Source organism: Spizellomyces punctatus (assembly GCF_000182565.1).
Source record: "Spizellomyces punctatus DAOM BR117 chromosome Unknown supercont1.1, whole genome shotgun sequence".
In the NCBI taxonomy this organism is placed as follows: Eukaryota; Fungi; Chytridiomycota; class Chytridiomycetes; order Spizellomycetales; family Spizellomycetaceae; genus Spizellomyces; species Spizellomyces punctatus.
The window spans coordinates 552,037-564,357 of NW_015971537.1; the positions used below are offsets into that span (position 1 = coordinate 552,037).

General features: G+C 46.9%; 6 protein-coding genes across 6 annotated transcripts; 3 read left to right on the forward strand and 3 right to left on the reverse strand.

Moving 5' to 3' along the window:
• The first annotated feature begins 4 nt into the window (after nt 1–4).
• Nucleotides 5–1,606, forward strand: SPPG_00218 (tyrosine-tRNA ligase). Its single transcript, XM_016748550.1, has 6 exons — nt 5–264; nt 334–682; nt 751–849; nt 912–978; nt 1,051–1,239; nt 1,305–1,606. Exons 1-6 carry the CDS (start codon nt 110–112, stop codon nt 1,460–1,462), a joined length of 1,017 nt encoding a protein of 338 aa, XP_016612529.1. The 5' UTR covers nt 5–109; the 3' UTR covers nt 1,463–1,606.
• Nucleotides 1,581–2,909, reverse strand: SPPG_00219 (uncharacterized protein; the record flags this gene model as incomplete). Its single annotated transcript, XM_016748551.1, has 12 exons — nt 1,581–1,687; nt 1,746–1,790; nt 1,857–1,971; nt 2,032–2,091; nt 2,155–2,202; nt 2,262–2,301; nt 2,378–2,415; nt 2,474–2,511; nt 2,582–2,618; nt 2,680–2,700; nt 2,759–2,824; nt 2,907–2,909. 12 exons carry the CDS (start codon nt 2,907–2,909, stop codon nt 1,581–1,583), a joined length of 618 nt encoding a protein of 205 aa, XP_016612530.1.
• Nucleotides 2,910–3,041: 132 nt separating this feature from the next.
• On the forward strand, nt 3,042–5,364 carry SPPG_00220 (uncharacterized protein). Its single transcript, XM_016748552.1, has 12 exons — nt 3,042–3,385; nt 3,453–3,570; nt 3,631–3,710; nt 3,774–3,818; nt 3,879–3,964; nt 4,044–4,115; nt 4,193–4,322; nt 4,388–4,517; nt 4,586–4,636; nt 4,702–4,795; nt 4,859–4,966; nt 5,027–5,364. The coding sequence occupies exons 1-12, from the start codon at nt 3,150–3,152 to the stop codon at nt 5,203–5,205; spliced, it is 1,329 nt and encodes a 442-aa protein (XP_016612531.1). The 5' UTR covers nt 3,042–3,149; the 3' UTR covers nt 5,206–5,364.
• Nucleotides 5,260–6,724, reverse strand: SPPG_00221 (uncharacterized protein). Its single transcript, XM_016748553.1, has 3 exons — nt 6,465–6,724; nt 6,261–6,305; nt 5,260–6,200 (listed from the first exon to the last, which is right to left on the reverse strand). Exons 1-3 carry the CDS (start codon nt 6,483–6,485, stop codon nt 5,424–5,426), a joined length of 843 nt encoding a protein of 280 aa, XP_016612532.1. The 5' UTR covers nt 6,486–6,724; the 3' UTR covers nt 5,260–5,423.
• A 132-nt stretch (nt 6,725–6,856) lies between these two features.
• SPPG_00222 (uncharacterized protein) lies at nt 6,857–7,675 on the forward strand. Its single transcript, XM_016748554.1, has 4 exons — nt 6,857–6,954; nt 7,102–7,170; nt 7,241–7,356; nt 7,440–7,675. The coding sequence occupies exons 1-4, from the start codon at nt 6,906–6,908 to the stop codon at nt 7,614–7,616; spliced, it is 411 nt and encodes a 136-aa protein (XP_016612533.1). The 5' UTR covers nt 6,857–6,905; the 3' UTR covers nt 7,617–7,675.
• On the reverse strand, nt 7,578–12,319 carry SPPG_00223 (uncharacterized protein). The gene is made up of 19 exons (XM_016748555.1): nt 12,131–12,319; nt 11,992–12,067; nt 11,717–11,932; nt 11,558–11,658; nt 11,327–11,500; nt 11,060–11,266; nt 10,900–10,995; nt 10,736–10,838; nt 10,588–10,661; nt 10,321–10,525; nt 9,843–10,250; nt 9,503–9,777; nt 9,299–9,442; nt 9,111–9,209; nt 8,910–9,044; nt 8,682–8,833; nt 8,406–8,619; nt 8,129–8,346; nt 7,578–8,063 (listed from the first exon to the last, which is right to left on the reverse strand). Exons 1-19 carry the CDS (start codon nt 12,266–12,268, stop codon nt 7,664–7,666), a joined length of 3,435 nt encoding a protein of 1,144 aa, XP_016612534.1. The 5' UTR covers nt 12,269–12,319; the 3' UTR covers nt 7,578–7,663.
• Between the last annotated feature and the right edge of the window lie 2 nt (nt 12,320–12,321).

The following is a 12,321-nucleotide window of genomic DNA, read 5'->3' on the forward strand; positions in this document are numbered from 1 at the left end:
ATTCGGTCGAAGTACCGAGAGAAACGCTCTGGATCCAGAGACTTTGAGAAGCAACGTGAAAGCCATAGATCGTCAGCTTCGCAAAGTCTTTGAAAATGCTAAGAAGTATATGGAGAAGCGGGGTGCTCACGGCGTAGCGGAGTCGGAGATTCAGCCGGTGAAAGTACTGAACAATTTCGATTGGTTCAAGGATATTGGTGTTCTCGAGTTTCTCAGCGACGTTGGAAGGCTGGCTAGGGTGTCGATTATGCTTTCAAGAGAAAGGTAAGAGCTCACACGGAGCATTTTAATGTGTTTCAAGAATTCACCAAAATGCTGGGATTTTGTATTCAGCGTGCGAAGTCGACTCGACAGTCCTGAAGGGATAAGCTTCACGGAATTTTCGTATCAACTACTTCAAGCATATGACTTCTACTACCTGTTTTCAAGGGAAAGATGCCGTGTGCAAATTGGCGGCAGTGATCAATGGGGCAACATCATGGCTGGCATGGATATCATCAAGAGGAAGACCGGGAGGCCTGAAACGCAGGCCGCCGTAGACAGTGATTTAGAACGAGAACCAGCCGCGTTTGGACTGACCATTCCGCTGGTGACAACGGCAACCGGCGAGAAATTTGGGAAGAGCGCGGGCAATGCAGTCTGGTTGGACGAAAACTTGGTCTCCCATTATGACTTTTACCAGGTAGAGTAATGCACGGTAAACCTTTGGTGGACAAGCGGGAAAATGTAATCTGATGTCATCAAAAACAGTTCTTTCGGCGAACGCCGGACTCTGAAGTGCAGAAGTATCTTCGATATTTCACCTTCCTCCCAGAAGAGGATATAGAGAAGCTGATGGTGCAACACACGGTAAGATTTCAAATTTGGCAGTATCTAATCAGTAACCTGACACTGCTGATTTTGTGGAGAAGGTCACACCGGAAAAGCACATTCCTCAACGGACTTTGGCGCGAGAAGTGACAGAGCTAGTGCATGGAGGTGAGTGATCAGTAGGATTACTTTTTGAAATTGGAATCGTCGGCGGATTAATACTCCGTTATGCTATGGCAGACGACGCAGCACATAAAGCCCAAATAATGGCCGAAGTACTATTCGATGGAAACTTAGCCGAAACTCGAGGGGTTGATATACTCGCGGCGTTTTCTGGGGATGATCGACTAGCGGAGCTTCGCCGCACTGCTGTCATTGGAACAGATATCGTACAAGTGGCTCTAGCTTGTGGGGCAGTCAAATCCAAATGTAAGGGGGAGAGTAGCGCTTTTACCCGTGACGTCGACGGTGAGCTAACTATTCTATTCATGCAGCTGCTGGCAGGAAATTGCTTGCGTCCGGGGGACTGTATTTGAATAACATGAAAGTCAACCCCAGTGGAAAAGTAATTGAAGAAGAAGATATGCTGGATGGAGTCGTATTTTTGATCCGGACTGGAAAGAGCAATCATAGAGTGGTGAAGTTGGTTTAAATGGCCTGGATAGATGCATATAGTGAACTCTCACGATTCTGTTTATTGTATTTCCGCATTAAATTAATTATAGGGAACGTAATGGGTTGCACTTCTGCGCTTCACGTAGGGATAAGACTTATGGTATTGAATCAAAGTCTTCTGGAATATTGAACTGCTCATAGAATTGTTGCGATGAAATATTGAATGTCCGGGAGCAGTAAGACTGTAGGGCGAAGATATTATCTGTCCGCAGAATGTTAGACCAGACATGCAAAGCCTGCCGTCACTACATGATACCAACCTGTCCATCGATTTGCCGCATCCTTGGCCACCCTTGTTGCTTTCTCTGTCGTAAGAGAAGTTTTTCAACCATATATCCAGGAATTCAGAGGACTCAATTGCATGCACCCACCTTTTGCTTCCAGCAGGGCGGGGTCACAGTCCCGAAATCGTTCTAACTCGGCGAGGTGTTCTTTTCGCAGTGATTCTGCTTCCGCTAGCTGACTCAAGAGGACAATTCTTTCATCCTGCCCAAATTAATTCGTCACGACAATTGAATCAATACAGCAGAAAAAATTAAGACTTACTGTCTTTTCCCGTCCACCTTGCGCTTCACTTATCGAAAGCTGAAGCTCATTTCGCTTTTCCTATAGGTATCGAACGTCATTCTAACGTAACCCTTAAGTCACTACATGAGATCGACTCTTTACCTGTAGCTTGTTCACTTCGTCTTCTAGTTCATCAATCTTACGTTTCCTCTGATAGGTGGCATGTCAATCGGACAGATTCAATAGCAAACACGGGTAACGCTCCTCACAGTTTGAACAGCCGTACTCGGGAACGACCAGTAGTAATTGCTACAGTAGGAGAACTTAGCTTGAGCAGACAAGGGTTCAAACCAGTTGCATATTTTTTTACGATGAGAAGGCCTACCTGGTACCAATCTTTTCCACAGTTACAATATTATCTGACTGAACAAAAGGGTGAGACCTGTAATCACCGCTGCTGCAAATAGCGTATGTCACGTACAACAAGACTGTCCAGGACCTCCTTAATGCTTTGTATAACTACAGAGTGGTAATTAGTATAGTAGCTTGTTTGCTTAGAAGATAAAGGAATATAAACCGGTGTAAGTACCTATTCCCTTCGACTTGGAAGCCAATTTTTCGACATCCTTCGAGATAATTGCCAGTTGAGTCTCGTACGCAAATGAACGGGATCGAGGGCACTTTCACCTTTAATTGCCAAAAGTCCTTCTATACAAGAGGTTAAATGATAAACGGAAAATGAACACTTTTGACGCTGTTGGTTTACCGTTTCGTAGAAAAACTCAGCCAATCGAGTACGCTTCTCTTCAAACGACAGCCCCTTCTTTTTGCTCTGCGAGATAGATTTGTGAGTAAAAGGAACAAGGCATGGCCTTTTTACAACGAAAGCGATCAAATAAGTGACAAGGTCTTACCATGTTCAATACTGCGGACCTTTACAGAGGAAGCGGAACGATGGAGGTTCCCACAATTAATAGCGCAATTAAGCCAAAATTGGTTAAATGAAGTTGTTACGTCAAGCGATATGGATGTCCCCTTGTTCCCCTCCAACTCTTCCCCAGTAGCGCTCCATCGGTCTGCAAGTTTATTTTCAACCAGAGTTTCAAACGCCCGTAACAAAGCACAGAGCAACGCTTTTGCAGGCGAATTGAATTACCATGTCCTTCACACGCCCACCGATTCTGGTCCTGACGGCCGTATTGTGCGTGCTTCTGCCGCTTTTGACTTCCTGTATGCCCGTCGAGCAAATTATACTCGATGGAGACCATGTGTACAAAACAGATTCCGTTACCCGTGCTCCACTGCTAACTGCTCTCAATGGTGAAATCATTGAGGGCCGTTATATTGTAATATTGAAGCGTTCGGAGGGCGTATTGCAGCGTCACCTTCAAACGTACGTGGTTATATATCATGAAGATGGAGTGGCAAGAGGTTAAAGTAATGCTCCCTATTTAATGCAGGATAGGTGCAATGCTCCCTCAATTTGCTGAGGTTAACCCTATTGAGCTACCTGGGCTTGAAGGCTATGTTGGCAACTTCCCTGATCATGTCATTGACGCATTACGCAGCGTGGATGAGGTTGGTTTGTTTCCTTGTTGCTTATTGCTAGTATCTCCGATACTTACAAAAACGTCAAAGGTCGCCTTTATTGAGAAAGATCAAATTGTACATGCCACCCCTACTAAAGGAGTTGGCGCTGTGCAGCATGACGCACCATGGTGCGTATCTGCACATGCTGCTTGGCGGTTGAAACATTGACCCATTTTGTCCCATCATTGAAGGGGACTTGGTCGGATTTGCCATAAAGAGCATCCAACTGGCAACGAGTGAGTAAGGATAAAACGCGAACTGATTGCCGTCACGATATTAAAGCGAACTCGGATTAGATCCCACACATACGTATACTATCCGGACGATGGAAAGGGCGTGACAGCGTACGTGGTGGACACTGGTATAAATATCGAACATGTTGGTAAGTATTGAAGCAGAGTCATCATCGTGTTGGCCGAAGCGGACGAGACCTTCATGCGGATGCATTTTGTTTGCTACAGACTTCCAGGGCCGTGCAAAGTGGGGTGCCACGATTCCGTTCAATGACGAGGATATTGACGGTAACGGACATGGTATGTAACTATTTCAAAAGTCAAGCATTTTGCCCCGTCACATGGGATTAGCATGATGATGTGCGCCAATCCTTCAGGTACCCACGTCGCAGGAACTATTGCTGGTGCAGCGTACGGTGTTGCAAAGCAAGCAGAAGTTGTTGCAGTCAAAGTCTTGAGGTCGAACGGGTCAGGAACGATGTCGGACGTGGTTCGCGGAATTGAATGGTGAGAGCTAGAGGTATCTGCTTTTCGTTTTGCTGTGATCACTATGCCCATGTCTTTACTTAAAGGGTTGTAAAAAATCACCGTAATCGGACCAAAGAAGCGCTGGACGACGGCAGTAAGAAAAAAGTTAAGAGTGTTGGTAATATGAGTCTGGGGGGTGGCATGTCTAGGGTTTTGAACATGGCTGTGAATGCGGTACGCTCAATCGTTGTTGGACTATGTGACCCGGCGCTTAATCTCTTATGCTGCCGCTACGCCCACAGGCATACGACGCGGGCGTTCTTTTCGCAGTTGCTGCGGGTAACGACAATCAAGTGAGGATCTCGACCTTTGCTTTAATCCTTCATGGTTCCTTACTAGTATTACCTTGTGACAAAAGGACGCGTGTGACTACTCTCCCGCCTCTGCAGAGAAACCGATTACAGTTGGTGCCACGACGAAAGAAGACATTAGAGCTTGGTTCAGCAACTGGGGTTAGAATCTAAGCCGCCTTGTAACTAAGTTTGTGGCGATATTGGCTTATTTCCCAACCTTAGGTAAATGTACCGACATTTTCGCACCCGGTCATCAAATTCTGTCTGCTTGGATCGGCAGTAATGACGCTACGAATACTCTCTCTGGAACCTCAATGGCGACCCCTCATGGTAATATTTTCGGATTCTCACTAGTGTGGGCAATTCTAATTTGAAAGCGGACACTGCTAGTTGCGGGTATTCTCACGGCCTTCCTATCCCGCCCGGAATTTGAGAATCTCCAACCGAAGGATCTAAAAAGACTGGTGATCAAGGCCGCCACCCGGGGGGTTATCATCGGGATTCCAGAGCACACCGATACGAAGAATCGTCTGGCTTTTTCCCTCCCACCTTCAGAAGGAGACATCTAGACAAGGGATGACCCCATCTGCAGATTACCGCTGGAGACAGGATGGATGATGTACGCCACTATGTGATAGCTGAAACCGAAAATTGGGTGTATATGTGCATAGCATCGAGAATATCTCTGTACTAATGCCAACATGCTCCAATGATACTATCTTACACTATTCTGGTGGTCGCGCTCTATACATATATATATACACAAAATGCAGGTTGGAGTAGATGACTAACTCTTCGGATGTTGGAGCATCATCAGCAGCATCGCCCCTTCCTCCGCTTCCGCGTCTATAGATGTATGGGTTGGAGAACATGCTCGGGAAGGTAACGGGGAGGGAGTAGGCGAAGGGAAATACGGATTGGTAGAATCTTTCGACTTCAAGTACGAGGTCCAGGGGTCCCGCTCGTACATGGATGGTATTCCTAGCTTCGCAAAGTACGCATTTGTTTCTTCGCGCAGTCGTTTGGTTAGAAGAGCACCGATATCATTACTAAGCCCAGGTGGTTGTTGCTTTGCACCAGACCCTAGATGACGACTCGTCGGAGTTTGAGTTGCCCTAACTTCTTTCTCTGAATAAACCTCAGTGGTAGCACCCGTTGACAGCGGAGAAATTGGTCCCACATCACTTCCGTATGCTGAATCCTGCTTTCTTGCTTTCGGAGTGCTGATGGTGTTGGCCCCAATAGTATTGTAAATTTTGCGGATTTCCGGGAACGATTTCTCTGTCCAGCCGCGGGTCACTTTGAACTTCGCATATTCCAATCGCTTACGTAGGAGATTTGCAACCTTGGACACTTCAGCGCGTCGGAGGGCTTTATTCACCCTTCGGAGCTTCTCTTCGGCGCTTCTTTGTCGATTTCTGACTATCCTAGACTTGAATGCCTGCACAGTTTCTTCCTCATTCTCAGGACTGCTGCAAGCCCCAGCGGGAACCTTCATCCTGTGTTTGAGCGAAATAGCCTCATCGACCTTTTCGCTTGAGTGTGGTGACCCATGTAAGGCATCCTAGAGTGAATGGTATCAGTAGCAAGAATCGGAAGTGCGAAGGAACCCATATGAATTTACCGATATCAATACAGTATCGATAGAAGATGCAGGGATTTTTCGACACTGGAAAACAGAGCAGGTACGCTTGCATTAGTGATGACATCGATCGCGGCTGAACGATAGCTTCACACTCTGCGAAACACGAGGGAACGTGACGACAAAGCGAGCAGGAGGGGAATACCTCCTTCTTTCACAGTCTCCTCCAACAGAAACATATCTTACCTTTTGATCTGACGACGCCATATGACAGGTAGGAAACAAGACAAATGCGGGACGTGACAGGTGGAGCAGTTACAGAAATTCACGTCAAACGGAAAGGAAAAAATAGAACGTCGGTGTGTTCTTTCACCCCAAGAGTGCTAAATATTGACACGAAAAGTCGTAACCAGAGGTTTTGATAATGTGGGCTATGTGGTGCCGAATGTGCAGCAGGTGAATGCAAAAGTAAGTCGGTCGGTGCAGGTGGAAAAAAAGGCCGAGAACTGCAACAAGTAACACGCATTTCGCGTCGCGTTTTGGCTTTTCGCACATGTGGCTTGGCTTCGAGTTTGTCATATGACTTCATGTGATCCGCTGACAACTGGAGGATCTGGAGCACTGAGCGAGTGCCTACCAGCTATTGGCGAATGAAACGAGCCTGGATGGATTTACCTTGTGAACTTCATGGATAACTTTTTACCCGGTTCAGCCAGTCTTGTGGACTGCGTAGACAGTATGTTGCCATTGTGAACTGTGCTGCTCATGTCTCTGGGGTCTTGGATGTACGGCGTGGCTTTTTCAACCGACGATCGCAAATAACCCCGCTCTATTCTGTCCCGCACTCTGTCCCTCACTGTACTTTCATTTTCCTATCTCACAGAGAAGTTACTAGTAATACTACGTGACAGCAGGAAACTTATAGGATGGCTCCGCTCATATGATCAGTTTGGTATGTACGCACATCCTCGTTTGTTTGACGTCACCTTCACTCACAGCTTCCCTGGCGGCGATTTCAAAAGCGAATCTAGTATTGCAGGATACCGTGGAAAGAACGTATGTTGGTGATTCTTATGGAGAAGTATATCGAGGCATATTCGTAATTCGGGGAGAAAATGTGGTCCTATTGGGTGAAATTGTAGGTTATGAAAAGATGAAAGCTTTGGATGTTGATCGCCGTGATGTCAAGTATACTGTGATTGATACCACTTGTACTTCCAGGACAAGGAGAAGGAGGCAGCGGCAATAGGAATGCTGCGACAGTTACCCGTGGAGGAAATTAAAGAGCTGCACAAGCGAGAGATGGACATAAAAAGGCAAACTGACAAAGCAAGAAGTCGTGTGTTACAGGAAAGAGGGTTCAGTGTGGATGGCCAGGAGCAGAATGATCAATATTAAATTCCATCCATAATAATTAACAAATATCCAAAGATATCCAAAAACTGTTAAGCCTCCTCTTCACTATCTTCAACTGCAGCTTTGGTCCCTTTGCTCAGCCGTGGACGTTTGAAATGTACATCATCGTCCTCCGATTCTACGGGCGTGCCATTGTGTGATAATCTCTCATCAGATGATGCTTGTGCATTCTCCTGATCACTCTCTGCCACTCTTTTCCGTTTAGAGCCGCTTTGACTGTCGTCTTCACCACTATTCTCGGGGTCTTGCCTTTTAGGGCTATTTGGTACCTCTTCTTCATCTTCGCTATCCTCCACAAACTCGCTAGAAAGATTGGAACGGATTCCGACACGCTTCGCGGTTCGAGATGGGTTGACCTCATTTAGTTCACCATCGCTATCATCCGCTGTGTTTGCCCGTTTTTGATCTGCTTTCTTTCGCATCCGGCGTCTGCATCGGCCGTAGAATGATGAATGCTAACCATTTCCGATTGCCTTCATGAACATCACTCTCACCTTTTGTCATTCTTCTGCGGCTCATTATCGCTATCTGATGGTGATACTTCACGCACACGCTTACTTCCTTTTGATTTCCTTTTGTTTACTTCCATCTCTTTTTCCTCCTCATCAAGCTGCCGTGAGCGAGCCATGTCTTCCTGCAGCTTGGCCTGGATCTCCGCCCGGCGACGCTCTCGTTCTTCTTCCTGGTGTCGTCGTAGCTCTTGCTCTTCCCGCTGAATTTATTGTTTCAGTTTCAGAACATGTAGTACAGGAAACTATGAACAGCGCTCACCTCCTTCTGTAGTTTCTGCTCCTCTCGCAGCCGTTGTTCTTCCCTGATCCGTTCTTTCCTTTCCTCTCTTTGTCTCTCCAATGTGGCAGTCTCATGGATTTTCTTTTCAGATAGCTTTCGTACATCTTTACAATAAGTCTTACGATGCATCGCATGAGTAATATTGTAATTTGGTCGATGTTCTGGATCTCTCGATGCAAGTGCAGTGAATATCCTGATAGAAACCATCAGGCTTTAGTAAAAATCGCACTTCCATAGGCGACAGAGAGCACCAACTTCTCAGCGGTTTCGATTCCCTCTGTTGCTCTATGCATTGCAGCGAGATTTCTTCTTTCTATCGGTTGATCATTAAGTACAACAGCCATGTGCTGCTTTACTAAGGCAAGGTTGAAGAAAATCGCTGCATCGCTAGGATTCAACTTTGCTGCCTAATGAAGACGTTGTAGTCGTGTGAACAATATGAAAGTGTTAGGGGAAACCTGAAGAGGAACTCCTCAAACATACCTTTTGCACCCATTGGAGGGCGGAGTGCATAGCCGCATCGTCCTTGCGCTCCCTAGCTAAGATATAATACGCGCGGGCTAAAGATTGCAAAACGTACGAATCTTGACCGAAACCCTTTTTCAAGGCTTTCTCGTACTACAGGTGCATAAACCGTGTTATTGAACTTGGCGAGCAAGCGAATGAAGAAAGCTCGTAGCGCACCAATGGTATTGCAATTTTTGCGTCTTTCTCATCAAGGGCAAGCAGAATATGAGCAAGGTTGAGCGCTGCAGAGGGAAGGTCTCCAGTAGCTTGTTCAACCTAGAGGACGAGCCAAGGGTACATTTTAGGACCCGATTCAAACAGAGCCCTTGTATATCTGATTCTACAAGTGATGTCGTGATACTTACTTGGCTGAAGATAGTGTATGCGTCCCGTAATTGTCCCACCTCCGTGAACAAAATTCCCATGCCTATTGCTGCTTGTACACATTTCGGGTCATGTTTTAGAGCGGCATCATACAACCTGTGGGCCCGCACTATCAGTTCGTCTCTCTAAATCAGATGAAACTTCATGTGAATAAAGAAACAGACGTAGGTATGTGTCCAACCGACCTCTTTGGGATCCTGTCGCGCGGCTGATCGTGCTAATCCAACTTGTACATTGCCAAGAGCGCACAAGGCGTATATATTCTGATTATCAATCGACTTCAAGACAGAATCGAAGGCTCTTTTTGCTTCGACTCTCTTTCCAGCCAACGAACACGCCCTTCCGATCAGCAACCGGGATTCAGCGTGCTGAGGATCAGCATCGGCGACAAGTTTAAAATGCTCCAGAGCGTCCTCAAACCGGCCCTCGTCACAATATATTGCGCCAAGGCGCAACCGAGCTAATAGGACGAGATATTTCGGTTAATGGAGCCAGACAGAATAGAACATTACAGGGAACTCCCACCGTCTGTGTAGGCGGGATATTGCTCCAAAATTTGCTTGTAGGCGTCTACGGCCTGGCGTAGCTCGCCCTTCGCCTCCAGCAGGCGTGCTTGGTTATACTGCACGGTGGCTTTAGTCATCGTCGCCGCCCGGCGGAACCCGTCACCCACGTCAGATTGATTCGCGGCACTGAGGGCTAGGTTATAGAATTTGTCTGCAGAGATCAAGAGTTCGTCCTTGGTACGTGGTTCGCTGTTGGCGTCGGTGCTACCATTTGCCTGAACACCGTCCTTGATATTTTCAACACTCTTACGTGTCGCATCTTCTGTGCTCTCCGCAAGCAATTGGTGTAGGACGGCCATGTTATTGTACAATTCGGGTGGTATTTGGATACCGCGAGCCTGCAGCTTCTCTAGAGATCGACGGTATACTGAGCGGTCACGGTAACCAGAACCAATGTTAATATGCTGAACAGAGGTCATCCGATGCACCGTACTTACAGCTGGCCGAGCGCTTGATGCTAGCTGACTCCAAAGCTCTACCGACGTCAATTAGAACGTTTGGATCATCCACAGCATCTTCGTCCTTGTTTGAATCGAGGGTATCTAGACTATGCCCTCCACCTGACGATCTACTGAATTTATCAAAGAGCTCCACCGCAGTAGTTCTGCGGGTCGGCATCTGGGCATACAAGGAAACCAATCGCTACGACCTCATGAATTAGCGCGCATTGCTGCATGCATTCGTGCGACATAGCGAATATTCACCATCATGGCTTCGGTATTTTGCGGTTCTTTCTGCAAAATTCGTTCCAGCGTCTGGCAAGCATTTTCTGTTTGCCCTAAAGAATGCATGTTGTTTCAGCATGCCTTGACCTACCGAACCAGTTACTGACAATCAGAGAAGAATGCGTACCTTTGAAGATTTGCATGGCCGCAAGTCCGTATAGAATAGAGACCGAGGATGGATCCAGCGCGGCCGCCTTTTCAAATAGTTGTAGAGCTTCGTTATACTTGCGCTGTTTGCCAACTTCAGACTACTTAAACTCTTAAGTTATTAGCCTGATGCAGTCGACTCACCATCGCTTGCAGCGCCCGGGCTTTGCAAGTTAAGCCTTCTGCGCGGAGCCGTGTGACGTCTGTACGTTGCAGAACCATGTCTGCATACCTAATGCACTGGGGAAGATGTTCAGATGTTGGTCAACATGTAAAACGTCGCCACCATCGCTAAATGATATACCTCAGTGTACTCTTTACGTAGCAACTTCCGGTAGGCCATTTGACATGCCAGTAGCGGGTGCCTCTTATTTGTACGATATACTTTCAGGAGTTTGGCATTAGCTGATGTGGATAGACGGCGTTTGTCGTCTGAGACCGCCTCAGGCCCTCGGCACACATTCCAGTCCAGAATCGCCAGCAGAATCAGGGCGTCTGCATTGTTCGGATCCTTATACAAAGTCAAATATTAGATGCGAACTGGTTTAATGATAAGGAGCTTTAATTCTACCAATTGCAAGGCGCGCTCCAGTGCCTTGCGTGACTGGGTGGTAGCACCCAACTTGTAGTAGCATATACCAATAGGGACCCTGACGTCCGGCTGCAGGTCAGGTTTTATGGACAGTACTTTTTGGTAGAGTTCCAAGGCCTTATCAAAGTCTCCCTTGAGACAGCGAACAGATGCCTGGATTTATCGGAATTAGAGAGGCATGCCACAGTGTGCATTGACATTGAAACACACCTCTCCAAGTAAAGCTGGGACACACGTCGAATCCCTCGACAGAGCGCCTTGGAAGGAATTAGAGGCTTCATCGTACTCCCTTCTCACAAGTCGAATATTGCCTGCATTGCCGTGAGCCGAAGGTAGGGTCTGTCAACGTCCCCAACTCCGACAATTTACCTGACGCCACAATAGCATACACATCTTGATTATCGAGACTCAATGCTTCGTTAAGAAGCTCCGTCGCCTGCAATATGCACTGGTTCGCTGTTAATCTGTCCGGGTTGTCATTCGCGTATTCGCTGTCCGCAGGGAGGGACTTGGCGGTTTCTATATAGTACGAAGCCAAGAGATTCAGCAATAGGACCTGATGCTTTTGTTCCACTGGTCCCGCCTCTAAAATGAGAAGACGTTAGAGCGACCATAACATAGCAAACTGATCTCAGTTCACGTACCTCGGGGAGCTCTTCGTAACCCGGTCCTGACGACTTCCTCGAACTGGTGTCTCAAGCCTTGTTTCCAGTATTCCAACTAGTAAGTAGAAACCTGTCAGCATCGCAATAGCTACTCAATTATAGAGATCAGTAGCAATACCGCAATATCAACATAAACCCATAGCGGAACGGCTTCGTCGTTCAGGATACTGAACACGAAAGACTCATTCTCTTTCAGATCACGTCGGCTGACCTCTAGCACTTCACCGCCATGGCCGATGGGGATATCTATCGACATTCTTCTTCACGATAGAATAACCAACCAGTCTAGAACAAGCGTCAGATGTATTT

Coding starts and splice junctions, on each gene's coding strand:
- SPPG_00218 (XM_016748550.1), top strand. CDS start 110: ATGGAGAAGCGGGGTGCTCACGGCGTAGCGGAGTCGGAGATTCAGCCG. Junction 683..750: donor CCCATTATGACTTTTACCAG/GTAGAGTAATGC, acceptor CATCAAAAACAG/TTCTTTCGGCGAACGCCGGA. Junction 850..911: donor AGCTGATGGTGCAACACACG/GTAAGATTTCAA, acceptor TTTGTGGAGAAG/GTCACACCGGAAAAGCACAT.
- SPPG_00220 (XM_016748552.1), top strand. CDS start 3,150: ATGTCCTTCACACGCCCACCGATTCTGGTCCTGACGGCCGTATTGTGC. Junction 3,711..3,773: donor GTGCAGCATGACGCACCATG/GTGCGTATCTGC, acceptor CCATCATTGAAG/GGGACTTGGTCGGATTTGCC. Junction 4,518..4,585: donor TGAACATGGCTGTGAATGCG/GTACGCTCAATC, acceptor CTACGCCCACAG/GCATACGACGCGGGCGTTCT.
- SPPG_00221 (XM_016748553.1), bottom strand. CDS start 6,485: ATGGCGTCGTCAGATCAAAAG. Junction 6,306..6,464: donor TGGCGTCGTCAGATCAAAAG/GTAAGATATGTT, acceptor TCTGTTTTCCAG/TGTCGAAAAATCCCTGCATC. Junction 6,201..6,260: donor TCGATACTGTATTGATATCG/GTAAATTCATAT, acceptor CATTCACTCTAG/GATGCCTTACATGGGTCACC.
- SPPG_00222 (XM_016748554.1), top strand. CDS start 6,906: ATGGATAACTTTTTACCCGGTTCAGCCAGTCTTGTGGACTGCGTAGAC. Junction 6,955..7,101: donor TCTTGTGGACTGCGTAGACA/GTATGTTGCCAT, acceptor CCTATCTCACAG/AGAAGTTACTAGTAATACTA. Junction 7,357..7,439: donor TGGTCCTATTGGGTGAAATT/GTAGGTTATGAA, acceptor TTGTACTTCCAG/GACAAGGAGAAGGAGGCAGC.
- SPPG_00223 (XM_016748555.1), bottom strand. CDS start 12,268: ATGTCGATAGATATCCCCATCGGCCATGGCGGTGAAGTGCTAGAGGTC. Junction 9,443..9,502: donor CGCGACAGGATCCCAAAGAG/GTCGGTTGGACA, acceptor CATCTGATTTAG/AGAGACGAACTGATAGTGCG. Junction 8,347..8,405: donor AGCAGAAACTACAGAAGGAG/GTGAGCGCTGTT, acceptor CAATAAATTCAG/CGGGAAGAGCAAGAGCTACG.